Here is a 27,933-nt window from a genome sequence, read left to right on the forward strand (position 1 = left end):
ACAGGGGAAATTAACTCCCTCTGCACTCCCTATTTTACTCCCATGAAGGGCAGCGGCACTGAACTTTGGAGGAGTGTAAAGTCTGAGGCACTCCAAGTTTGCAGCGGTTGTTTCACTGATGTTGCTCCACCATGTTTCAAGGAGCTACCCCGCATCGTGCAATAAAGGACGATGCTGACTGTCTGATGAGAGGACTGGCATCAAAATCATCTGTCTGCTAGATTTCTGTACTGTGTGCATATTAACATTTTAGCATATGGTATGTTAAACATCTAAACATCCACTAAATTAAGTTATGCTTTTTGTTCATACATATAAATCAAATTAATTCTTTTTTATGGCCTGTAAATTCAGAACTTCTTTAAATAAAGCCTCAGTCTTCATTGTCATCGTCAGTGAACTCCTTTAGAAATTAACTGCAAAAGTCGTCATTGAAACCGCTTACACTTTAACCCTTTCCCGATTTTCACACACTTATTCTGTATCTGTTGGTTGCAACACTTCACTGCAGCTACATCACGCTTACACTGAGTGAAATGTTCAAATCAAAGATGGCATTGTTTTTTGGCTGCACCATTACATTTTATAGAAAATGTCAAGATGTCTTTTGCATCATTTCTCACATTGCAGGAAATATGTGGTCTGTGTCTATGGAAACCTCAGCATCTACAGTAAAATTTTAAATTCTGCAAAACTTTGCCACACACAGCGATGACAAACCCACCGATGGGACTTGCAGAGAAAGAGGTTTACAGAAAAAGAGGTTATATGCCTCACAGGAAAATTTTCTGCCATTGAAAGTGCAATCTTTATGTCAGATTTTGTCTGTTTTACCAATCCATTATGCATTATGGCACAATGGACAGTTCATTAATGACAATTACATGATTGTTGGTGATGGGCATATGATGAGTGTGTTGGTAGCTGATTATAATGTGTAAAACAAAGCATTTCTATGATTCTGGGTGTATTCTTAAGGTAAATACCTGCTTTAGTATGGTGTTTAACTCGCAGGAGACATATGTATCTACAGTCTGGTGATGTTTCGCCATGAGATAATCTGACCTGGGCCATGAATATTTATATGGCACTCCAAACTTTATCACTTATCATTTTCATATTGTGGCTTGGAGGATATCAGGCGTTTACTCACTTTTCTTTCGTCGCTGATGCATGGATATGCCATGTGCTGCTGTATGCCAGGTGTGGTTTTTCTGTCTTGCTTTTCTTGGCTGCAAAACATGTTTATATCCTTAATGAAAATTTCTCTGTGGTTTGAGAAAAAGATGAGCTATTTGGCACCAGCGACAGAAACTGATCTAAGGTGTCATGTCATTCTGGAAACTTATTTTTCAGAGTCTGACTCAGGACCCTGTTGGGTTGAGAGATGATTAAAATGAGTCCCTGTAGTATTTTGCAAAGATATAGCTGATGATTTGTGACAGGAAACTTTTGATTTTCTGTGGAGCAACTAAATGTGTCAGAGTCTGAGCACAAAAGATGGTCTAAATTTGTTTACGTCGATCACAACAAAAGCCCTTAAAATCAGGTAAGGACATGAAAAAAACTCTTAAATTGGGCTTTGAGGAAGTTGCTGAATGAAGCTGAAGTTGCATTTCTGCAGAATGGAGAGAAGTACATGGTTTGTCCATGTGCAGATTGAGTTAATTTGCATGACTCATGCCTTCATCTTGCAATCATAATGAATGTATGCAAGATGTGTGTAGTCAATGGGACTGGAGGATGTGGAAGTTCGGCCTATTCAGGTGGAGTGTCATGGTTGAGTAAACCTGATCAGTAAGGCTGGGGAATAAGGACAAAATCAAATATCACAATATATTTCACCCAGTGCCACTTATACTGTGGCAATATTTTGGGAATGACTATTGGTGCTTTCACATAATATTTACACAATGAGATTTTTGATAGAAAAGAATTACTAATGTAGATATGATGTCCAAATAGGCATCTATAGGCATCTAGGTAGAGACAAATAATAGAACAACTAGAATACTTAATAGACTGTTCTAGTTGTTCTAGAAATTGGCATCGTTTTACTGTGATGCAGCCTTTAATACCAGGAAAAGACAACATGTATGCCATATCACACTACTACAATATCCAGAAATCCCAGGCAATATTTTGTCTTCTATCACAATATTGATATAATATCAATATGTTTCCCAGCTGTACTGACCACCTTGGTTCCTTGGTACGTGCAAACAATTCATAGAAGCCCTGACCTTAATCAGTGAGTAGCAACAACTCATCTCCAGACTTATGTGTTAGCAACAGCAGTGTGAAGCTGGTTGACAGACACTTTTCATCTGCAATCGTACACGTATTCAGCGCAGATTTTATTTTGGTCGCACATGTTCCACTTATTTTGGTATTTTTCTTTATTTACTACTTTCTTGGTCTTGCTCTCTTTCCCATTGTTTTATTTTCTCCAAGTGTTACCACTGGTGACAGACTCTATCTTGAAACTATGAGCTGTGTCTGCACCTAAGCCCAGGCCTCCATCCATCATTGTCTGAGGAGCTGACGGCTGATAATGTTTATACCTTAAATAAGGTCGAGACTGTAGTGACTAAACAATCAGGTGTCTTTGACAGGAACATTTAAGTTTGATGACTCCTGGAGTGGTGCTGTGACCGGGATTACTTTTGTTGGGAACAACAAAACTTTTTAAATTCAAAAACAGAAGAAAACGCATCAACACAAAAGGAGGCTGCAGCACTTACCAAAACTTGACGAAAGCTTTTATCGTCAGCCTAGCAGAGTCATGGCTTATGGAGTTATGTGACTGCATAACTCCATAAGCCATGGAGTTATGCAGTCACTAGGTACAACTGGAGCTCCAGCCGTCTTGAATAACAACTCAGTGGTTGTTCCAACTCCTGCAAAGTTGTACTTTTGCTTTTTATTCGGGACTTTTTATTTTTGATTAACTGAACTGTGAAAAGAGGAGCATTGTTCTATGGCAGAGAGAGAGAGGGAGAGGGAGGAAGAGAGAGTGAGAGAGAGGAAGAGGTAGGAAGAAAGAGAGGGAGAGGGATGAAGAGAGAGTAAGAGAGAGAGGGAGAGGGAGTAGCTCAGGGTCCAAGGTTGCATAAGTGTACTAATGTAAATTCAAAGTTAATTATACTTACCAGTATGCACTCTATGGATACCAGTATTGGAACACCTACACATTACACCTACAGGAGCTTTAATGACATCCCATTCTAAATCCGTAAGCATTAATATGGAGTTGGCTCCTCCTTTGCAGCTAGAACAGTTTCCACTCTCCTGGGAAGGCTTTCCACAAGATTTTGGAGTGTGTCTGTGGGAATTATTGCCTGTTCATCCGGAAGAACATTTGTGATGTCAGACACTGATGTTGAGGGCCCGGCTCGCAATCTCCGTTTTAGTTCATCCCAAAGGTGTTGGATGGGGTTGAGGTTGGGGCTCTGTCGAGTTCTTGAGCACCAAACTCACCCAACAATGCCTTGCATGCTGGAACAGAAAAGGGCCTTCCCCAAACTGTCACAAAATTGGAAACAGAGAATTGTCCAAAATGTCTTGATAAGCTGAAGCACTAAGACTTCCCTTCACTGGAACAGTAACTGGAAAAACAGGCCCATGGCATTATCCCTCCTCCACCAAACTTTACCGTTGGCACAATGCAGTCAGGCAGGGAGCGTTCTCCTGTCACTCTGCAGAACACGTTTCCACTGCTCCGTAGTCCAGTGGTGGCGTGTTTTACACCGCTCCATCCGATGCTTGGTGATGTAAAGCTGGCGTGCGGCTGCTCGGCCATGGAAACCCATGCCATGAAGCTCCCAGCACACAGTTTTTGTGCTGATGTTGATGCCAAAGGAGGTCTGGAGCTCTGCAGTTATTGAGTCAGCAGAGCGTTGGCCACTTTTACGTGCTATGAGCCTCAGCACGTGGCGACCCCACTCATACTTCTTACAGTAAATGGAGTAATATCTAGGAGGGAGGAAATTTCATGAACTGACTTGTTGCAACGGTGGCATCCTTTTCGATTACTATTACAGCACCAAGCTGAAATACAGTGAGCTCTAGAACGAGCCGTTCTTTCACATGATGTTTGTAAAGGCAGACTGCATGACTAGGTGCTTGATTTTATACACCTGTGGCAACGGGACAGAATGAAACACTTCAGTTAAATGATTAAGAGATGTGTCCCAATACTTTTGTCCATATAGTGTATGTATATACATCCTGACCTGTTTTAGGCTCTGTAGTAGAAGTTGCATCATCAACATTGTGCCCTGTATTGTGCCGCTATGCGTCAGAATTTGCGACCGCAGGATGAAAAGTGCTGTAGTCAGGCGGCGTGATGCAGCATAATGTTCAGTAATGCTGCTGGAGGAGGGACGCTGAACACCTCGTCTCTTTATATGATAAATAAGGTGTACCTTGCTGCATGGATGTGTGTGTGTGTGTGTGTGTGTGTGTGTGTGTGTGTGTGTGTGTGTGTGTGTGTGTGTGTGTTTGTATGCGCATGTGGTGCAGCTCTTGCAATTTGGTTCAAGCTAAAGAGTTGTGGTCTGTTAGTTTGCACAGTTAAAAGTTGTACACTCAGTACAACTCTTGCTCTTTTTACCTCCCTCTCTCTGTCACACACACACACACACACACACACACACACACGCAGAGGGAGCATCACTTAAAACGCTTGTGGTGAGGCTGACAGTGTTTCCAGTCTGGTGCAGAATTTGAGATAAACATTCCTGCTGTTTTGTGAGTGTGTGTGTGTGTGTGTGTGTGTGTGTTTATGTATGTGTGTGTATGTGTGTGTGTGTGTGTGTGTGTGTGTGTGTGTGTGTGCATTTCAATGCAAGTGCTGTACGTAAGGAGTACAGAATGTGCATACAGTTGTGTGTATTTCTGTGTGTGTGTGTGTGTGTGTGTGTGTGTGTGTGTGTGTGTGTGTGTGTGTGTGTAACACAACCTGTCAGTCTGCTTTAGTGAGTACAAACTGGCATCATTAACAAGCCTGCAGCTGACTGCTGCTGCAGACCAAGTGAAACACTGACAGCCGGGAAATCTGGAGTTTGAAAACTGTTGCATTATTTCTGACTTATTTGTACGTTTGACATGTTTGCATCTTTACATTCTGAGATGCAGCTCCACTGACAGAAGTTATAGTTTGACACAGGGATGAAACAAGCACCCTGCAACACGCATACACACACACACACACACACACACACACACACACTTCCACACACAGACACATGCAGTGTTGCAGGTGGCAACATTGCACCTCTTTTCCTTCTATGAATCAAACAAAAATGAGACCATAAATAAATGTTAATATTCATCCCAAATAAAACAGCTGTTCAATTTTCAAGGCAATACAAACAGCCAACACTTTCAGGCAGGCTTTCACACCTACCCTGTGTGGTCCATTTTATAAAACCATGGTGCATTAACTCTGTTGGTTTGTTTTAAGAGCTTGTGAATATGCATTTAAAATCTGTTGAAAAGTCAGGGCTCAGTCAAGTTCCCACTGAACCATGGTGCATTTTTTTTTTTGTTTTTTGAAAGAGTCTGATCAGATCTAGGCTAACAATAGGAAGCAAAACAAATCACACTGCACTGTGGGCTTTAAACAGATGTTGACACCTGGAGACAGAGTCGCTAGTGCTTCCTAAATGAGTCGGGGACAAATGTTGACTAATGATGTGGCGAGGGCTCTTTTAGAAATCTGGGCTGACAACAACATTTCACAACTGCTTGTGGAAACAAACACCGATGTGCTCGTCGTTACGTTGCTGTTGCTCCATTATTGCAGTATTGCTCTGTTGTTGCAATCCGATGTTGTCTGCGTTGTAAAATTCCTGTCCCACAGATAAACAGCCTACCTGACCGTGTCCTGTTTGTTTACACATTTTGGTTCATTTAACACAGGGCCGCGTGAGCACTAATGGAATCTAATCACACAGTAAATGCAACTAAGTAGGAAGTGAACGCCTGAATTGGGAAGCCCCAAGAGAATAGTACTGAACAACTGAAGAGTCTCTTCAATTGAAAAAAGCTATATCAAGAACCATATTCAACTTCAGAAACCAAGGCAAGGTGATTTTCAGATTTTTTCATACAAATGGAGGATGATAGTTCTCTCTAATGGTGACAAATGGGTTGTATCTCTACCATTTTTTTTGTCCAGTGAGTCTAAACTAATGGAAATCGATATTGTTCTGGAAGTGTAATGGTTTTGATCACTCCGTGATATCAGCTGATATACAACACGTCTCACAGTTTTTTTTGTGAAATGATAAAAAAAAGCATATTATGTGTTGTGGGCACAAATAATGTTGGTATTCCTCCCCCATATAAGGATTATGTGACAACAGCACAATCTGGACACGCTGTTTTTAGTATTTGGAAAATTAAAAAGTTACCCAACACTTAAACGTGCACTATGTAATATTATCCGACTATTAGATGGTATCGAGGGCACCACTAACTTTGCATGTAAACTCTTTCCAAAGCTACTCCTTTCTCTTCCCTCCCTGTCTCTCTCCATCTCCAAAAGTGCATGTCACGGTGGTACGGAGGCCAGCCTAGGACAAACTTTGCTCAGCTCTGATCCTGCGGGCTAACAGCTAAGCTCATCCATCCATGCGTGTTTGGTAACATTTCTGATCATACTCTCTTTTAGACTCTGAACGTGGCCTTTTCGGCTTAGTGCCACCGCTTGCCTCGGTTGTTGCTCTCACTCGCTGACTGACTTGGCCTTGGGAGGAGCTTGAGTCTGGCTTTGATTTTGGTTTTGGCAACAAAGAGGTGAAGAGAGCAACATGATTGGTCAGCACTAGCTGGTATTTTTATTTTATTTTATTTTTTTTTTTTATCACTATGGCACACATTACTTTCAGGATCATTAATGGATTCCGAAATTGCATAGCGTGGGTTTGTCAAGGCTAGGGAAAGGTTTTGGTCATGGTTAATCAAGAGAAACTTTAGTTGAAAATATTAAAAACAAATTACAAAACATTGTTTGAGTTTGGAACAGAATCGGGGTCATTGGATTGGATAGTGACTGTATCCACCACTGTGCTATTTTAAAATCAGACTGCTGCCTTTTTCCAGTCATGTCTCTTTCACATAATCTTTGGAGGATTGCGGTTGAGAAAATGCATTTCTCTCACTTGTTGCGCATTATTTGCAATTAAGACATTGTGATCATTTCATGAAATTTCGTGAGAGCAGGCTGCATGGGCATCAGACGATTCTTGGGAACTGGTTGTTGAAATTCCCCATATCAAAAAGCGTGACAAAACCAATCACACTAACCACAGTTGGTGTGGCGCACCAGCAATTCTCCAAAACGTCTCTGTGCTCACTAGCTGCAGGCTTTGCTGGAATTTCCATCTCATTTTCAGTCATAAATCTGTACGAATGCGTCTTTGTATTAGTATGTTTTTCTCTCGGCTGTCGGGAAGTCATTGAGAGCTGTCGGCCTTTGAGAAGTCTTTGGCTTCAGAGGCTGTATGAATTTGGGTCAAAGTTGGGAATGCTCCATCTTTCAACCCACCTGTTGTTCCTCCGTAATCGTGAGTCATCTGCAGGGTGTGGAGCAACATCATGGCGCAGTCCTTGATGAATTTGTTGAGTGTTGTGACCAGCCTGTCCTTCAAATAAATGTGGCTAAGACCAAAGAAATGTTTCTTGATTTTTGGAGGAGGCCCCTTCCCCCCCGCCTCTGCACCATGTGTGATAAAGGGTGAGCCAGTGGCAGTGCAGCAATGTAAGTCTGTGGGCACTGTCCTAGACAAGAGGCTTAATCTTGATGCAAATATAGATGCTGTTTGTTAAAAGGTAAACAACAGTTGCTCTTTTTAAAGAAGTCACAAAGTTTAAATGTGGACATGACACTGATGAAAATGTTTTTTTCTTCTTTTACTGAGTCTGCCCGTTCCTTTTCTATGATTTGCTGGTTTGGCAGTCTGGAAAAAATGGTCAAGCTGTGCCATAAGATTACGTGACCTTCAGCACCTGTATGAAGTGCGGGTCATCTTAAAGGCACAGACCACAGTTTCAGACCCTCCGCATCTTTTGCATGTTGAGTTCCAGATGCCTCCATCAGGGCAGAGGTTATTTGTGACTCCAGTCTGTAAAGCAAATCACCCCTGAGGGACATTTAAGTTTTACTCTACCACTCTGCTCTGATTGACTCCATTCATGCTGGCCCCAGAGACTTGACAGGTTCTCTCCCTGCCTTTTGCTCAGTCCACTTTTCCTTCTACTTTCTGTCAGCCTGGCTGTCCTCCCTCCGCCTTCCCCTCCATTTTGAATACATCCTCCCTCTGAGCCCCGCATCTTCTTCTCTTCCTCCTCATCTCTTTCCCCTTGCTCTCCACCCTCCACTCCCAGTTCTGTCCTTCATTTTGGTTTCAAGTCGTCTTTGTTGCTTTTTTTGGCTTTAGCTTTTTTTTTTTTTCCATTTTCTTTTATGCCTCTAAACTTTTTTTCTCCTTCCATACCTCCATCTCCTCTGTAGGATACAGGCTCTCTTATACTTTATTTTCACTGTCAGACCTGCGCTATGAAGGGCTGACCCAGTAACGCCCTTTGTGGCCCCAATACGTTTCCACTATATATGGATCTAGCCAGGCTCTGCTTCACTAGTGTTCTGTTGCAAGTGTTGTTTAGTTACGTCGCGGCGGCCCGCCCACACAGCCCAGTCCTTTCTGGGCCAACACCAGATGTCAAACTGAGCCGAAATCTTTAACCATTTGGACCCCGAACCAAGAAGGCAGGTGTAGTGGAAGTCAATGCAAAATGATGAATTTCACGGCACCACACGTCCTGGCATTTTAATTGAAAAATGCCAGTAGCTGCTAGCAATATCTCAGTTGTCCAAATCCTGTTTTGTATTAACACATTAGCATTATCCCGCCACCAGTGCTTTAGTGCACCATCCTCTACAGCCGGTCCACTCCAGATGGCCTGTTTCAGTGCTAATTACTAACCTTTGTGCACATGGGAAATTACTTTTTTTCGGCTGTCACGATCACATTTACATGGAGCTCAATGGGAAGTAGCCATTACATGCTCAGAAAGCGGCTGCTCTGAAAAAAAAAAGCCACTTAAAAAATGCCTCTCAGAAAAACAGCCAGAGTCAGTGACATCAAGTGCTTTTTTTTTTTTTTTTTTTTTTTTTTATCAGCCAGCCAATCGTGACTTGATTATCAGATTCTGCACTCAGTTACAGTGTGTCAGCAAAGTTACAGGTCAAGTATTTATTTATTTATTTATTTATTTATTTATTTTTATGTTGGCTCAAAAAGCACTTTTGGCAGCACTTTAAAAAAATTATTAAGGAAAAGACTGTGACAGCGTTCTTAGCAGTGAGTTATTTTTTACTCAGTTTTTTCAGTTTCTCTCATTTTGTAGCACTCGTTAAAATATTAAATGTTCTGCAACTTGACTTTCCTCTGTTTTTGTCACTCTCATAGATGTATAAACTTATATGCCAGGTGTGTGTGTGTGTGTGTGCATGCGTGCGTGTCTGTGTGTGTGTGTGTGTGTGTGTGTGGTGTGTGTGTGTATGTATGTACAATATATAATATATGATTGGAATAGTCAGGATATGCTCTCATAGTTGTGCGGCCAAATGCATTTTCTCTGTCAGCCACCTTGTCAATAATGAATACACTATACATACAGCGCATACATACACTACTGTATGAATAAAAAAAGATAACGCCGCTGCTCTCCTCTCCCACTCCCTCCTTCCTCTGCTCTACTCCGGACTCGAGTCCTCCTCCATATCAGACAAAACACTTAGTGTGATGGGAAAGTCAGAGTAACAAAGTTGAAATGGCTTCCTTCTTTCTTCTAATGGCCGTTGTCTGTGGACTGTCTGGGGGAAGTGAACACTGGGACTTCAGGCACGTTGGTGTGAAAATAGACCAACATGAGCGGCCGCAGCACAGTGCAGTGAGAGGATCACGTTAGAGAGAGCGAGTAAATTTTTCACAATGATACCTTTGGACTGATGTTTCTTCAGACACCATCAAAAGTCTAAATATAATTGTGCGCTCGGGTTATGTTTGATGAAGAATGAAGAACTTTTGAGATGACATCAGGGACAGTTCAAAGGCAATGTTTTTTACCCTGATGTGTTCTTCTCTCTCTCTCTCTCCCTCTCTCTCTCTCTCTCTCTCGCTCTCTCCAGGTCTTCTCTGACGTGCCCTCATTGCCTTAAGCAGAGTAACACCTTTGACCCGTTCTTGTGCATCTCCTTGCCCATCCCCCTCCGGCAAACCAGGTACAGTCACATCCAACACACATAACAAGCAGTGTGTAAATCAAAATCAATAGGAAAGCTACCTCAAAGGAATGCTTCACCCCAAAGCTATTCATTTTATAACATGTACTAACCCCGACTAGTCTTGAAAGTGAAAAAAAAAAAAAACAGTTTTTAGGCCCATGCCTCTTGGAGAACAAAGGTGCCAAAGCTGCATCCATTTTCATTAATACAGAGTGACTTTGACAAAAAGCAGCAAAACAGATATAAAAATGCTTCTTTCAAAAAGATGACATGTGGAATGGGACTACAAATTGTGTTCAAGAATACCCCAGTTGAGTTCATGATGCAAAACTGATTTTGGGTGAATGTCCCTCCCTTTAGATCTGTATTTCTTGTTAACTTGTAAACTGTTTCATTTTCATTTTATATATCAATAAATGAAGGTGAAACACTTTTGATTTTGAGTTTTGTGTGACTTGTAAAATTATGTCAAAACAATGACTCAAGCAAAAGTGACCTATTTCACCTGACTGTCCCAATATGTGCTGTTTGTATTCCCTGGAGTATGCTTCCTATAAATAATGTATATAAATGTGCACTATCCTGTTTAGCATGCCAGGTTGAATCCACATGTTCCAATAAAATGCTGAATAAACCTTTTTGCTGTAGTTTCTTGGGGTTGCCAATCAACTCCATCCTAAGATAACATTTGATATCGTTCTCCATGAGGCATTGGACTAAAAACTGATATTTCCTATACATTTTATGCATGAATGTGCTGTAGCCTACCTATTTAGCATGCCAGGGTGACTCTACCTCCATGAAAAAGACTGATGCCCTGTACAAAGGCAACTCTCAAGATGGCACCTGTCAAATAACATTGCACCCATACCCACACACTCACACATTCAGTCTCTCCAGTACCGCGCTTTTGTCCATGGTCATATCAAACTGATAAATGCTGGCCATCAAAAGTCCCTGACCAAACACTTTTCTCTGCCATTTTAATTTTCCCCAGCACATGGGAAGTACATCAGCAAGATCCGACTACAAGACATTACGGCTCTCTCAGATTTCTGATCTCTCAGATGGTACAAAAGACTCCCCCTCATTTTGACTTAAAAAAAAAATAGACATTAGATTAAATCAGCATTTGCGGGGAGCCGTTATGGCCATCAGGAGCGCTAGATGTCTCGTGGCTCTAGTGCAGCTTATGGTTTCTTTTAAAGTCAGTTGAATTTGTCCGCGTTGCATCCAATCGCATCCGATTTCAAGATGTGTCTCGCTGAATCCTGCTATCTTCAAACGCGCAGACACGGCCGCTGTGCATTCTGTCTGATGTGTGTGACTCTGAGCACAATATTACGGTGTGTGAGTTCCCTGACTGTGTGTGGTCTGTCCTCGCAGTTGCCAGAGTCCAGCACAGAGGGAAATACAATCAAGTTCAGTGTAGACTCGCTGCCGGCCAGGGCCCCCACTGACCCGACACACACAGCCATTCATACATGCACGCGCAAACACACTCTCTCACACAAACACACGCACACACTGCCCTCGTTGCACCCTCCTGCTGCAGCGATATCCCAGCAGAATGCCTGATAAGTCTGAGGCCCCCAGAGACACAGCAGAGTTTGGCCGGCAGTGTGGCATTGTGGCCTGGGTGCCGGAGATAATGCCAGTTTGGCAGCGACAAAAGGAGGACAGCTGAATCTCTAAATATTTCCTTCAGATTAAACTTTGCAGAGTCAGTAGTAACACCTATTTTTCCAAAGCAATTATTTCTAAAGCTGTATGAAATAGAAAAGCTCGCTAAACAAGTAAGGCGCTTCATGGGAAATGCTTGTTAGCTGCTGATTAGGGGAAAACTCTGTAATGTGAAATAGGGCAGCTACACTATATGGACAAAAGTATGGGACACACCTCTTAATCACTGAATTCAGGTGTTTCATTCAGTCCCATACTGTATCAAATCAAGCAGCTAGCCATGCAGTCTGCCTTTACAAACATCATATGTAAGAATGGCTCGTTCTAAAGAGCTCACTGAATTCCAGCGTGGTGCTGTAATAGTAATGTATTAGGAGGCCACTGTTACAACAAGTCAGTTTGTGAAATGTCTTCTCTCCTAGATATTCATCCATCAACTCTAAGTGGTATTACAGTGGTCCCTCGTTTATCGCGAGAGTTAGGTTCTAAAAATAACCCGCAATAGGCGAAATCCGCGAAGTAGTCAGCTTTATTTTTTACAATTATTATAGATGTTTTAAGGCTGTAAAACCCCTCACTACACACTTTATACACTTTTCTCAGACAGGCATTAACATTTTCTCACTTTTCTCTCTTGTTTAAACACTCTCAAAGTTCAAGCCTTCGTAGAAAAATAAGTCCAGTATTATAGAATGAAACCAAAGTTCAAAACCTCCCACGGAGGAGATTGATTGACAATGGTCTACAGTCCCTTAGCCAATCAGGACGCAGAACACAATGCGCTGTAAAAAAAAAAAAAAAAAAAAAAAAGCATGCAAAATTGCACTAAAAAAATCCGCGAAACTGCTGCGAAAGGTGAACCGCGTTATAGCGAGGGACAACTGTATTGGAAAATCGAAGCATTTAGGAACCACAGCAACTCAAGTGGCAGACCACATAAAGTTACAGAGCGGGGTCACCGAGCGTTGAGGTGCATAGTGTGTAGAAGTGGCAAACGCTCTGCTGACTCAGTAACTGCAGAGCTCCAAACCTCCTCTGGCATCAACATCAGCACAAAAACTGTGCCCTGGGAGCTTCATGGCATGGGTTTCCATGGCCAAGCAGCCACATGCAAGCCTTACATCACCAAACACAACGCCAAGCATCGGATGGAGCGGTGTAAGGCTCGCCGCCACTGGCCACAGCGGTGGAAATGTGTTCTGTGGAGTGACAAATCACACTTCGTGCTTCTCTATCTGGCAGTCTGGGTTTGGTGAATGCCAGGTGAACGTTCCCTGCCTGACTGCATTGTGTGAATTGTAAAGTTTGGTGGAGGATGGATAATGCTATGGGCTTGTTTTTCTGGGGTTGGCCTCGGCCCCTTAGTCCCACCATAGTGTCACAATGTGATTCTACTGAAAAATAAATGGTAATATTGAATCATCGCCCAGCCACTGCCTCATGTCGGGTGCAGGTCAGATATTCAAACCACTTTTCAAATGTATTTTTGCTCTGGTATTTTATTGGTTTAGTCACTGCTCCCTTCTTGAAGATACATATTTTATCTGTGTTTGTCTGAATTTTTTTTCCCCCCTTGAATTAAAGAATATGTCATGATTATGGTTAGAGTTTGTGGCTAATTCTTTCTTCCTCCTACATGTTAAGCAAACATGATCAATCCTAATCCTAAAAAAAAAAAAAAAAAAAAATCAACTAGAAAGTATGTGCAAAACATAAATGAATACACCGACCACACAAGGTGCTTCCAGCATAAACAGCACAGAGTATGGGATTAAGATCACATGCTGGGATTTGCAAGCATGATGCTGTGACTTTGTACCATGCTTCACTTCATCAAGCTCTGAACATGTGACTCCAGACAAATTTAGTGCCGTTGTGGTTTTCCAAGTAGTGTTTAGGAATCTCTAAAAGCTGAATCCACCAAGACTGTACAGCCTCTGGGAACATATTAGAAATGTTCCCACACGGACAACCTTTTTAAAAGTGATGATCAGACTCTTAACCAGTGTATGTGTGTGTGTGTGTGTATTTGTGTGACTGCAAAAAAGGACGACATCTCCATTTCGTATCCCTCTCGAGTGTCATCCCACGCCTCTCATCCGCCGTTTCATTTCCCATCTCAGTGTCTCATCTCGGCACATCTAACAACGTAAACAAAACCACCGCTTAGATCCTCTCCCGTCTGCCCTGTCAGCCTCCCCACTGCTAACACATTACTCACCTGAATAATGCATGATGGGAAACAGGAAGTGGAGGTGTCAGCGATTACACCGTCTCCGTCCCAGATGAGAAGATGTGACCTTACTCTGTCTCCTAGTTTTCTCTTGTCTCGTCTTGTCTTCTTGTTTTCTTTTCCTTCCACTCGCCTATCTGCTCTCTTTTCCGCTCTCTCATCCTCTCATCACACGCTGTCTTTGATTGCAGTTAATATATTCCTCCTCAAATCCCTCTATCATAGGGTGACCATATTTTCAAACCCCCCAAACTGGCACACCTACTGAGTGCACCTTTCAACACCATGAACAGGGCCTCAGCATATGAAAATTTGCTTTGTCTCCCAAAACCAGAATCAGAATCAGAATCAGAATCAGAATGCCCTTTATTGTCATTTAACAGATAGTAGAATGAAATTGCAGCAACTCCATTTTCAGTGCAAGACAATATAACAACAACAATACAAAATATAAAATATATAAGAATATACAAGGTACCAGATTCACAAAATCATTACAGTATAAAAGTAAAAAAAAATATAGCTGAAAACTGTATAATAACACTAGTAAGCACAAAACACAAAGCATAGCATTGATAAATAAATGTAATAAAATGTACTGAATGTCAATACCTCAAGGTACTTTTCAGTGTGCACATGCGCAGGCTGCTGGCTAAACGGCTGACTGTCACACGTTCCCTGCCAGCTAATCTGTGTTGAACATGGCGTCACGGGCTTCAAAGGGTCGCAGCATCAAAAGTAGAGGTCAGATTGCTTCGACTCTGGCACCGTTAGATTCAGCTGGTATATATTCGCATATTACGGGTGTACATTCGTTTTGAGTAGTGGGTATGAATGGTGAAAAACTGGGACGATTTGGTAGTGAATGTTGAAAACTGCGACATGTTGGTGTTGAACAGATATTTGTCAGGATGCTTGAAACTGGGACAGTCCTGGACAAACCGGGACGTCTGGTCACCGTAATCACTTCACACTCCATCGTCTCCATCTTCCGCCATCCATGCCTCAGTTCAGGAAGTGTTTAAATTAAATCAGATGTTAAATCCAATGTGTCTCCACACACAGCACTGTCCTGTGGGACTTTCACCAATGTGCTGATTTAGCCAGACATGCCTAGCCATGCATGAGGCTACACATACACACACATAAAGACACACACACACACATGCATATATTCCCAGCACGCAGAAGAACAGATGAGAAATGAAACACTACAAAATGACATCTGAAGATGGTCAATTCACTTCAGATATTGCCACACATAGTTAGACACATTGGATGAATTATGCTCCTACAAATTAGATTTGTGCAACAGCGTGTATTGTCACAGGAAATAAATCAAGTCCCAAAATTATTAGACACAAAACAAAGGCTGCGCCAGCTCAACAGCCCCGTTCAAAGTCCCTGTTTATCTAACATTTTGTGTTTTTCGTGTCGTGCGGAGCTACTGAATACGTTATGACTGAGCCAACCTCGATGCAGCTCTCGAAACAAATTGAGAACTCACAATTCACTTCACCTTCATTGACCTTGGCATCTGTGAACGAGTGTGTGTTTGTCTGCATGCCAATGTGTCCGTAACTCTTGGATGTGTTGGGAGACCGTGCAGTCGCGTTGTCAGTGTGCAAAATGAGGACGCAAAACAATTTGTCCCCCTCAAGAGAATTCGAGCATTTCATGTTTTCTCTCCCCCTCTCGACGTCTCTCTGCAGGCCGATGTGTGTGACTCTGGTGTTCAGTACGAAGGGTCAGAGGTATCTGCGGGTGGGACTGGCCGTGCCTCTCTTTGGCTCCATGGCCTGCCTGAGAGCCATGGTGGCAGAGGAGGGCAACATCTCCCCAGACCAGGTACACACACACACACACACACACACACACACACACACACACCAGTGCTTTCTTCTTAGCAGGACACCAAAGCCTCTGAAACAGCGTTTAGATCACTGGAGACTACGAGTTTAACTATATTTTGGAGTAGCCTCCTGGTAGTCATATTTAAGCAAATTCATGACACCGACCCGCTCCACCGGCAAAACCACTGTTTTCCCTGTGAGCCATGCTTGGTGCAGTATCCCAGTGGACTGTAATTTCTGGAAGGAAGGTGTCTGAATGATCGGCATTGCATACAAAACCAAGGCTGCCATTCCTTTCACCTTCCCATGAGTATTGTGTTGTTTTTATTTATTTATTTGTTTATTTATTTGTGTGCGACCAAGCAGCGAGACTTACCTACGTGTCATACCGCTTGCAGGGAGCACGTTTTGCAATAAACAGGCTCTTCTTTGCAAAAAAAAACTCCACTGAATGATACTCTTTGCTTGCATGTGATTTAATTTTAGAAGACATTTTATTACAATTGGGTGTTACGTTGTCAATTTGATTGTTTCTTTTACAAAATATTTTGAACTACTTTTTCTCGTAGAAGCTTTAGTTACACAAACACAAGTAGTTCTGCTGTAATTCCAGTTTCTGCAGTGTGAGGTAATTGGTAGTTTGCCGTCTATGTTTTCAAAGTAGCTTCCCCAGCACCGTTACACACAGGCACACAAAACAAACACATGCACGAGTATGACTTTGCAAACACGTGCGAACACATGCAGAGGTGTTAAAATGCAAACACACAGATATGGATACACACACATGAGGCATGCGACTCTACATCATGAGCCTTATGCAGTTTGGACGCCAATACATCTGAAGCTACTACCAATGCGATACGATACAATTCACCCCTTTTTTGATCCGGTGCGATTCAATATGATTTTATTCAACACGGTGTGATGCAATGTCACAATGTGTGTTTATGCTGATTCTGTTTATGTTGTAGTTCAAGTAGAAGTTCCAAGAGCAAATCCTGAGAAGTGGACATTTCAGTGGTGTTAAAATAACTTACTAGGGGTCTCATTTGTAAATACTGTAAATGAGAATCTGTTAGCAATTTTTAAAAACAGTTTTTAATGCATTTTTACAGTGAGATGTGACCATAAATGCCGGGGTTAGGGTTAGAGTGCTGGGTCACTGGTAATAGAGTCTGTGTGGGGAAAGTGAGTGAACATTTCGATGCTGCCTTTTCCCTGCTTGAAGCTTCAGGTGATGTCGCTCGCTCTCCCAAAGTGACTCCATCATGTTCCTGGATGTGGCTCGGGAGATTAGTGGTGCTACGTAAACGAAAAGTTTCCTATAAAATGCAAAGTTATTCCACACTTGCATGTTACAAATGTTTGACAGTGCAACATAAATTTCCTCACTACATTTCCTCAGAGGGAAGAAAGGAGAGGCTGGGGAGTGCTTGTTTTCTTTGAGTGAGGGGAGCAGGGGTCATGTGACCTGATGTGACCCTTCACCATCATCGAGAGAGAGACGGGGCAGAGGGAGAGAGAATAGGAAACAAACTCATGCAGTGAGAAATTAATGACAATGGCAGTTAGTTGATGTCAAAAACAAAACTTACAAGTGTTACATAGATTTTTCCGCAATTAACTTCCAGCTTTGTATCAATACAGCCCGACTGAATTGATGTAGCTGCATCTTATACATGAAGTGAGAGCCGGAAGAACCACAGAATGGAAACAGTGAACTCTCTGCCTTTCAGAGGACTTTCAGCATGGATTCAAACAAATCCAAACAAGTAACCAAAGCTGTTGTTCATAGCAAAGGATGTGCAGATTTCACCATTTGGTGAAAAAGCTAGCGCTGTGTTATGCTGTGTCCTCCCACCTGCACTTTACTAACAAAGTAATCCCTGAGCTCTATGAACAAACACGTGAGGGAACTGAGAACCAACTGGCCAAAATACCCTACACAGCTCTCAGCGGTGATGATTGGACCTCTAGGGTGACTAAGACTTACCAGCCTGTGACTGTTCATTATATTTCAAACTGGAGAAAGAAAAGTGCAGCGTTACAAATACATCTCCTGCATGAAAGCCATGCAAACACACAGTTAGCTGATGAACTGATGAATGCAGTGCCTGAGTGGAAGCTGGCTACGCTCAACATCACATCACAGTGACCACAGACAACATGCACACACTGCACGAACAGACACACAAAGGACACACATACACAAATTACTCAAATACAGTACAGACACACACAAACACACACACTATCTCTCCATTCACACTTGGTGGGTGTATTGCTGAAAACCCAAGGAAGTGCAGTGTCGAGTGTGAAGTTGTTTGGATGAGTTGCGAGCAGCAATGCCGAAGGCCTTTCAATTGGCCCGCTGTGAACAGGCACTGCACCCGTTTATGTTTGTGCTGGAAAAAAAGTTAGTTTTGCAAATCAGCAAAAACACAAAGAATGAATGTTTTTTGTTTGTTTGTTTTAAATAGGCTAAGTAGGCTAGCCCTTTTGCTTTTGAAAAAAATACTCGCTGATTTCCTCCAATGACACGCACTGATTAGCTCACTGAAATTTGCATAACCTCAGCCAGTTAGCTGTATGATGGATTTGTCAACCTGGATGTGCTCCATCCTGCACCAGTCAACATTTCTGGTGCCAGTAACAGTGGTGTGATTGGAGGAGAGTATTACCCAAAGCGTCCAGTAGAGGGCTCTGCCTGTGCTTATAGAACTAGGGTTACAATATTGTAACCTTCATCTTTTTTCTCGTACAAAATGTAAAAAACAAACTGAACGAAACACACACACACACACACACACACACACACACACACACACACACACACACACAATTTTCATTTGAAATGAAAATTTACTTTGTCCTTTGTGGTAAATATGTCCCCAGACTATAAGCCCTATAAAATCCATTCCAAACGCACTGTATTATAAAATGCGTGGGCAGCAGTGTGGGTATCTGGTAGAACAGGAAAGAGAGATAAACAGACAGCCAAAAACTGAGAAACAAAACTAGAGGGAAAAAGGTACTGCAGGGAGACAGAGTGGCAGGCACACGGATAAAGCCTGAATAACATATTCATTCTCATGACCACCACTGGGTGCAATAACCGCTCCCTGCTGGGAGAGGGATGAGATGGTCTTTATTTGTCTGTCTCTTTTTTGGCTTGTCTTTATATTCCAACAGTTTTTCTGTCAGCTACCCATGCACCCGCCTGAAATTTTGAATGTCTTTACCTGTTTGCCTAGCTGCAATGGCATCCCTGTGTGTGAGTTTTCTTTTTTGTATTTACCAAATCAACCAGCATATAAATGTGTAAGATTTTCATGAGGTCCTTGATGAAACATGCACATCTCAAAGGCCATTGGTTGTAACTTTTACAGACCAGCTGATGGCTGATGACCAGCTCTGTAGTCGCTACAGTTGCAGAAGTGTTTTTTTATTTTTTTATTTTTTTTGTGCACAGACATCTGCCAAGGAGGGAGATCAGGTGTTGTGTCACGTTCAAAGAAAACTTGATTAAAAATGGGAAAGAACTGCTTTGTAATCGCCTGCACAAACAAAATCCACTACAATCTGCAGCTACCTTTTTCCATATAACCAAAACCAAAAGAGAAAAGAAAAGAAAAAATCAAACAGTGTTCACGTAGCTTGTCCTCACAAATAGACGAGCACGACCTACTTACTACATCATCTTTAAGATCTCATAAAACTGTCAATAAAGAACACAAAAATAGCTGAATCCACAGAATGTTGTCTAACATGCTAAGAAACATTTTCAAAGTCTAAACCCTTCTAATAATAACATCCTGCATGACAGTCAATGCATCCTGTCTTCATCACACTGAGATATTTCTCATATCAAAAATCGCAGATGAGCTGATGGCAGCAATGCGCAAAATCAGTGTTCATTTTGTCAATTAATTTTTGGATGATAAATAGCTGTTGACGACTCTTTTGTTTCATGATGATGATGAAACAATGGTGTTAATGATTAATCCCCAGTAATGCACTGGGGAGTTTAGTTCAGTAATGCACAGTCACATCCATTAAGAAGAGAGCATGTCCTAGTGTTTATTGATGAGCTTTAATGTTGTCATACTTGAGGTATAGTTTAGCGTTTGCTCGTTTGTATTATTTCAGGTGTGAAGTTATTTGAAGAGCTTCTGACTAAAACTTGATTAAAACTGTAAAAGTCAAAACATGGCCAAGCCTAAACCTAAAGTTCGTATACCTGTCAAAATTAATTAGCACTGTGCAAAACTTGGCGGACTGACGATGAGATGATTGGCTGGTGAGTGGTGCTGCGGGCGTGCAGGTGGGCGTGGCCGGCGTTTTGAAGGGAGCCGTTGGCGGCAGATGACAGCTGAAAAGACAGGAGGGTGTGGAGGTATGGATCCTGTGCAGGGACACACAGAGCTGGAGGAGAAGGCGAGACAGACCTGGAGGTTTTGGAGTCCATGATGAAGACGGTGTAAAGTGTGAAAGGAAGCCTGTTGTCATTTTAGTTCTGTATTTAGCGTTAACAGGGATGCTCTTGCCTTTAATTTGACGACCACTCTTGTTTGCCAGGTTGCAGTCTCCAGTTTGGTGCTTTGTTAAATATTCTCTTTACACTGATTTGTTGCAGCTATAGCCAGAGTTCACGTTGATTTCCTTCGGCCACTTACATTATGTTTTACCTGGGATTACTGGCTTCATGTATTTCCCTCAACATAGTGTACCTTTTGTAGACTCTAATTGCATTTTCATGACAAGTTGATCCACAGGGTCAGTACTGGTAGCATTGCAGCTTTTTTTTAACGTTCTAATAAATGAGTTGATTTTTAACAGCTAATGGTAAATGTCTTGGTTTGGCTTTGCTTGAATCACTTCTGGCAGAGCTCATTATGAACGGCCCCGACGTCCCCCTCTCTCTCTCTCTCTCTCTCTCTCTCTCTCGCTCTCTCTCTGCAGGTCATCCTATCAGAGCTCTACTCCACGGGTTTCCAGCGCTCCTTCTCCGATGAGGACGACTTGACAGCCATTGCCGACAGTGACGTGGTCTACGCCTTCCAGGCTCCGCCCCTCTACAGCCGCGGAGGCTCTGCGCCGCTCTCAGGTAACCATGGCAACAGGCTGTCCGTCAAACCCCGCTGGCGCCGAGCCACAGCGTCAATTTGCCAGTTTTGCTCATTCCTCATTTCCCAGTTTCACATGTTCAGTCTCTCTCTGTCCGCCAGGCTTTCTCTGTCTTTCTGACACACACACACACACACACACACACACACACACACACACACACAGAGGACTTGCACACAGTTTATCTCATCCATATTGTGACTGAAAGAAGATTTTAACAATTCACATTCACACTACATGTTACTTTCTTTTCACTCCCTTTTCATGTTCAGAAAGCCACATCTTTTCATTTAAGACAGGCTGATACATGGTAGTGAAGGGAAATGTGAGCAAAGTCTGCCATTTTCAGCATTACACTGATAATCCCAAGAAGGCTGCTATATTGACAAGTCAAACAACATGACATAATTGTTACTGAATGCTGCAATATTCACTGAGTACGACATGTTAACTGTTGCATTTGATGGGGAATACTAGGGTTTAGTGCTTCACATAACCCCAAAAACTAAAAAAAAAAAATGTATATACTTAGGCAACAGCAAATACAACTTGGCAGGCTGCCCAATTAAAATCATTATATGGGAAATAGTGGCAAAAATTAGTCACACATTAGTCCTTCACTGAAAGTTTGTTGACTCCTGTTCTGTCACCGCTCTCATTTATCCAATGAGGGAAGAGCCCTGTCTCTTCACACTAGACAGAGAGACAGGAACAGATGGAGTCAGCCTTGCATCATCATCACCCTTTAAAAAAGCCTACCTTCCATGCACGACACTGTCAAATGTGCTATTGGCATGAGAGACAGGCGGGTGTAGGGAGACAGATATAAAGATATGTATAGAAATGCACACACACGCAGAGACATGCCTCTCTGTGTGGCAAAGTGTCTGACTGAAAACTGACTCATGTTACGATCTCTGAGCCCATTATCACCATCAGCTGCCACTGCTGTTAGGCTGCGCTCACCAACCTGCTGCTAAATGACGCCTTTACGGGGGTGTGCGACGTTTTGTTATCCTGAAAAGGTGTGACATCAATAATTCACTCGTGCTCAAAGAGGTCATGAAAAATTAAGACTCCTCACTTTCTCAAAAGGAGCCATTTCATTGTCACCTCCGAGAGTGAAAACACTGTCACGGTGCTTATGGAGGGAGAGCAGACAGCTGCACACTCATGCTCGTTCGTACACACACACACACACACACGTACACATACACGTTGCATGCATGAGCACAAACATGAACATGCACTCCCATTGTGTAAGTCAAGTACATAATGAAACCATTAGTATTACACTGGAGAGTTTGATAAATACATTGGCCTCAAGGGGACACCTTGCACAGGACACACACACACACACACACACACACACACACACACACAGAGTAATGCACTTGTAATGAATCACACTTAAGTGCTCGTTGACAGATGTGACTTCCTTTCTCATGAGCAATCTGTTGAAAGTGATGAGTGGTCTTTACCTTGGAATAATTCATGAAATCACCGCAGAATAGATTGCAGAATATCATAACGTCACTCAATGGGATTTCTGTCATGTCTCATAAAGTTAAGCGTGTGAATTCACACCCTCATTACTGCTAAGATGACAGCGTGGCACTCGGAAGATAGATTATAATGCAGGGCCTGGACGTACGCTTTCTGCTGGAGGGATGGACAGTAAAGCAGCATTTGGATCTACAGTGTGTTTGCTTCGCTCCAAAATAATGGTGAAAAAAAGCTTATTCTGCTGCATTTTTGAGTTTGGTTTATGTTTATGTTCACACCGCCGAATTAAAAGCAAACCAGGGCTTGTAAACAGAAGTTGCATGTATATCCCCCCTTTACATTTGGTGTCAGCGTGTGTCTTGTGCCATTTCGACTACATCTCATGTAGCTTCATCATATTTACACTAGTGCACACATTCAGATCTGATTTCTCTGCTTCACCACATGTTCATGCACGTTACTTCTTTTCATGAAATCTACATCCTGTAAACTGTGCAGTAAGTGCCTTTTCTCTCTTGTTTGCGATCCATGAGTTACCTGACAATCCATTTTGTCATGGACAGAGTTTTGATAACCTGTTCATAACACCGGTTAGGGATTTTGGGGTGAAACGAATCCGATTCCAGTCCCACTAGCTTTGAGGTAAACTCGGTAAATGGACTTGCTCTTTGCTATAGTTTACCTTCTTGGAGCTCGTACCACTTAAAACCACATCAGCATCAGTTTACACTTCTTGCCCTCAGTTTATTTTGTCATGTTAGCTTTTGCAAACGTGGTTAACCACTCTCAACATCCATCTCTATTTGCTGCAGCAGGTTTTGATTACACTCTCACTCCTATGAAGTCAGTGCTGCAGGTTTCTGATTTGGTGCTACCTGAGTTCAAATAGTATTGTTCTCACCTGGCCAAACACAAACCAGATGAAAGGAGTAAAAGTAAACACTGAAAAGGTAAGCTGAACTGAATTAGGTTTTCTTTCAAATTTAAAATGTGTACATTGGTTCCTCACTATGACAGTGTTTTTAAAAAAAAAAACCCACCAGGATCTTGCTTTGAATTGAATTAAAAGTGATTGACAGCCTAATGTAAAGAGCAGAACGTCTTTGGGTATAATTATCGTTATGATTTTATAAAACTGAAAACCAGTCCTTCCTTGTTTTTTCAGTGCAAACGCCTTGGTGTGAATGGGCCCAACTGAACCAACTGAGAAAGAGCGCAGGTCTCCATTTCAGTTGTTAGGAGAGTTTTTTTTTTTTTTTTTTTTTTTTTTTTTTTTTTTTAATTTATCAGTGACAATGAATGTAAATATGTATGTCCTACATTACAGCAGAGGGACTATATATTATGGATGCAGAGGTAAAGGGAGTCATTCCACTCTGATCTGATCTCACGGTGGCTGTAAATAATGTCCGAAACCATAGTAACGTTTATGGCTGAGACCAATTTTGCTGTTGCATTGTGGGTAGAGTTTTCACTTCACTTGAAAATAACAGTAACTGGAGGCGTCAGCTCAGCTGTCACATTTTGATAAACCGCCACCGACAGTGCCATTGGATTTCTTTCCCAAGCCTGAATGCAATATTTGGGCTGCTCCTAATAATTTTATGTAATATAACCCGTGTTTCACCTCACATCCCCAGCTAACAGACAGCTGTCTTGTGTGGTACGTAACACCCAGACTAACTGATCTGCACTCAAAGTTATGACTTAATACCTGAACGTGGTTGCCATGTCCTGACATACTGACACATCCGTTTTTAGAGAGCTGAAGATCAAAAACATATTCAAAGGTATGAGTTTGTTCACATATGTCTATCGACTGCTTATCTTGCTGTCATTCATATTTGATCAGTTCTCACTATAGGATTTAGGAGCAGCAGAAAAAGACCTGCGTGATCTCAAAACTTTGCATAGATTTAAATCAGAACGAGCTTTTTTAAATTTTAGGGAACCAATTCTTGACAAGAGGATGTTTTGAAGATAGGATACATAAAAGCTTCCGAGATCTGATCCATCACCAGAGATAAAATATTGTTAGCTCATTGTTTGGTAATTGGCCTGCTTGTTCTTAATTGTACTAATTTCTCCAATTACTGGAGAATTAACTCTCCAATTAACTCAAACAGATGATGAAATATACACCACACAAGTATCCCATCCCCTATGGAAAAGGCTTATGGAAGTGTTTTAGCATGATTAGAGATGAAACATGAATCTGAGGATGGATAATCTCAGGTAATGAGATTCTGTTAGACACATTTGGAAGGCAAATTATGCTCATTAAATTTAATTTGTTTGACAATAATTATTGTCACCGCATAAGTGATAAATCTTAGTCCCGTAAGTATTAGTAATGAAACAAAGGAAGCCCCACCTGACCAGGTGTTTCAAAGTAGCTGTTCTATTTAACATTTTCTGTTTTGTCTTTTGTTAGTGTCACATGATTACTGATGGCGCTTTTTGATTGTCATGAGTGAAGCAGGAACTTAACTTAACTTGGGACACGATGACCCAATGAAGTTCAGGGGCTGCCTTCTGTTTGCTTTTCCACTGCAGCGGCAAAGGATAGGAGGAGCTTCAGGCTTAATCTTTTTTATAGTCATACATTTTTCTCCACTGTTCGGCTGTGCAATGGATGCCCTGCTCTCCCAAATGCAGTGATTTTTTTATTTATTTATTTATTTCATTTAAAAACACTGATCTGAAGTATTTTATTCCAGATCAATTTTTTTTTTTTATTATAGATCAGTGAAGTCAAGGGGCCGCCGACCCTGATCACCAGCCACATAGGCACACAGAGTTTGCCGTGCCCCGAAATGTGTATGTAACATGTGTTCTTCACGTAACTTACTTGAACTGAATTTATTATTATTCAATAAAGAAAAGAGAGAGAGAGAAAAAAGCATTTGCCATGTCCACAGCGCTGCGATTCGAACAGCAATTCAATGGAGCTCACTGGCTTGGTTAGAAAAAAAGAATAGATCAGTGGACACACTTGTCTTATAATGCTGCGGAAAAAAAAATAATGCACAACAGTAAGGGAAGAGACACCCTGTGTCTGTTTGATGGACCCAGTTGTTGTGATCATCTGTCAGTATCTGCATTTTGCATTGTTACATGGGAAGCAGCTAAATGAATATAGCCACAATGGCTACTGAAATAATGTTTTGTTTCTTGGTTTGGAATAAAGCAACAATCAGTGCAGGGTCGCATAACCCTACATATCACACTGTATCTTTAAATGCATGTAGTTCAGACTGAAGTGCATCTAAAATCATCTGTGTGTGCTTGATGAAAAGTTACTGTGTTGATTTCAATTTAAAAATCACAACAATGCATTTGACTAAAATGAGACTAAAACTTCTGTAGATTTCATCGACTAAAACTGGACTAACACTAACAATGATTCAGAGGACTAAAATGTGACTAAAACTAATACACACACACACACACACACACACACACCTCTCTCTCACACACACAAATACATGCACATAAATACATGCACACGTGAATATTTGCAGCCAGCACAACGGCTGTCATAAATGCAGTCTGCAGAACAGATAAAGTAGAACCTGAAACAGGGAATTTTACCTGCATGGAATGAATACGATGTCTCATGCAGGTTTAAAGAGGTGAGCTTAGCATGCGACAGAGAATAATAGTCATCTCAGTCCGAAGGTAGGCGGCCATCACACACCGGAGTCCTCCCAGCGTTACATTTCTCTCATTATAAGGCTACAACAGCACAACAGTTTGGGGGTCACTTGACAGCTTGATGGTGTCTTCAAAACAACGAAGTGGAGTCGCATGGCAAAAAATGCTCCCTTTCCACTCCAAATTGGTGTGGAGACAAGGCCGAGTGTCCTGTAGATGTGTTTTAATAGGAGGGAATGATGTGGAGGAATGACGTAAACCAGGCCAATTGCGATGATTTAGTGCTGTGACATGATGCTGTCGTAGAGATGGATGCATGGGAATACGGAGGGATAATACACTACAAAAATATCTCCATTTATTATAAATTATTGTCAGAATTGAGTCTTAAAATCTTTTTTTTTTTTTTTCTGAAAACAAGTGAAAAAAAAATTGCCCATGTGACAAGATCCCACTTGTTTTCAATGCAGTTTCACTTGTTTCTGGAGTTTTTCTGGGAACAAGTATAAATATGTTGAAACAAGGCAAAATAAGGCAGATCAGCCCACTAGCATCAAGAAAATTCTATCTAAAAAAAAAAAAAGGCTATCTATCTAAAAAAACAAAAAAAAACAAAAACAAAATGAGAATCAATAAAGTATATCTATCTATCTATCTATCTATCTATCTATCTAAAATTCAGATTATTTGCCACTGGGATTATCTCATCCCACTGTCAGATTTTTGATTTTTGATTTTTTTTTTAATAAAAACAAGATTTTAAGACTGAATGTAATACTATGTGACTTGTTGAGATGGAGATTTTTTTTTTTTTTTGCAGTGTATGAAGCAATGAATGAATGAACCAGAGAATCATTTGCATGCAGAATTCAAACCACTGTGCAGTAAAACATCAACTAAACTGAAGTGTCGTCATGTTCTGTGATGTCTGCACTGAGCCGGGGGGATTCACTGTTTTTAGGGAATTCCTCCACCATCATGAACTGCTGCTGAATTTGATTGTGGGAGTGGGATTTCTCAGTCCTCACTGGTAAATGTTCTTGGGGATATTGGATCAGTGCGGCTCTCAGGTACAATAATGAGGTTTTGGATTCAGAGGAAACAGCACGTGGAGGTCTCATGATGGAAAACACTGAAAAATCAATTAGGCCCCGTAAGCGCCACAACAGCGTCCTGTTTCACCCTCAACAAACCAGGCAATTTGCACATAAATAGAGCGATAAAGCTCAGTAAGGCTGTGCAAAGAAAAGGACTGAATTCCAGCAGAATGGCAGCTCAGAGAAGCACGGGGGGCTAAGTGTGTGTGTGTGTGTGTGTGTGTGTGTGAGTGATGCTCACCTGGTACTCTTTAAATAAATAAATAAAAAAGGCCAAGTGTCTCCTGGGTAATGGAGAGGTCTATCAAAATTTAAGTAGACTGGATTGTGGGCGTTGTCTGTGCAGAGAGGCCAGCTAGGTCAGGCTGAAAGAGAGAGAGGGAGTGTGTGTGTGTGTGTGTGTGTGTGAGAGAGAGAGAGAGAGAGAAAGAAAGAGAGAGAGAGAGAGACAGTAGAGGCTCCTCTTGGGACAGGTGG

General features: G+C 41.7%; 1 protein-coding gene across 1 annotated transcript in view; it reads left to right on the forward strand.

The window, feature by feature from the left end:
* The window catches only part of usp43a (ubiquitin specific peptidase 43a), a 145,468-nt gene that overhangs the window by 69,518 nt on the left and 48,017 nt on the right, over positions 1 to 27,933 (forward strand). Inside the window, exons 4-6 of the mRNA XM_030062755.1 lie at positions 10,202 to 10,294; positions 15,926 to 16,061; positions 21,032 to 21,176. Coding sequence (XP_029918615.1) covers positions 10,202 to 10,294; positions 15,926 to 16,061; positions 21,032 to 21,176 — 374 coding nt within the window. The remainder of the gene's footprint in view (positions 1 to 10,201; positions 10,295 to 15,925; positions 16,062 to 21,031; positions 21,177 to 27,933) is intronic.

This window comes from Myripristis murdjan, chromosome 1 (genome assembly GCF_902150065.1).
Source record: "Myripristis murdjan chromosome 1, fMyrMur1.1, whole genome shotgun sequence".
Classification (NCBI taxonomy): domain Eukaryota; kingdom Metazoa; phylum Chordata; class Actinopteri; order Holocentriformes; family Holocentridae; genus Myripristis; species Myripristis murdjan.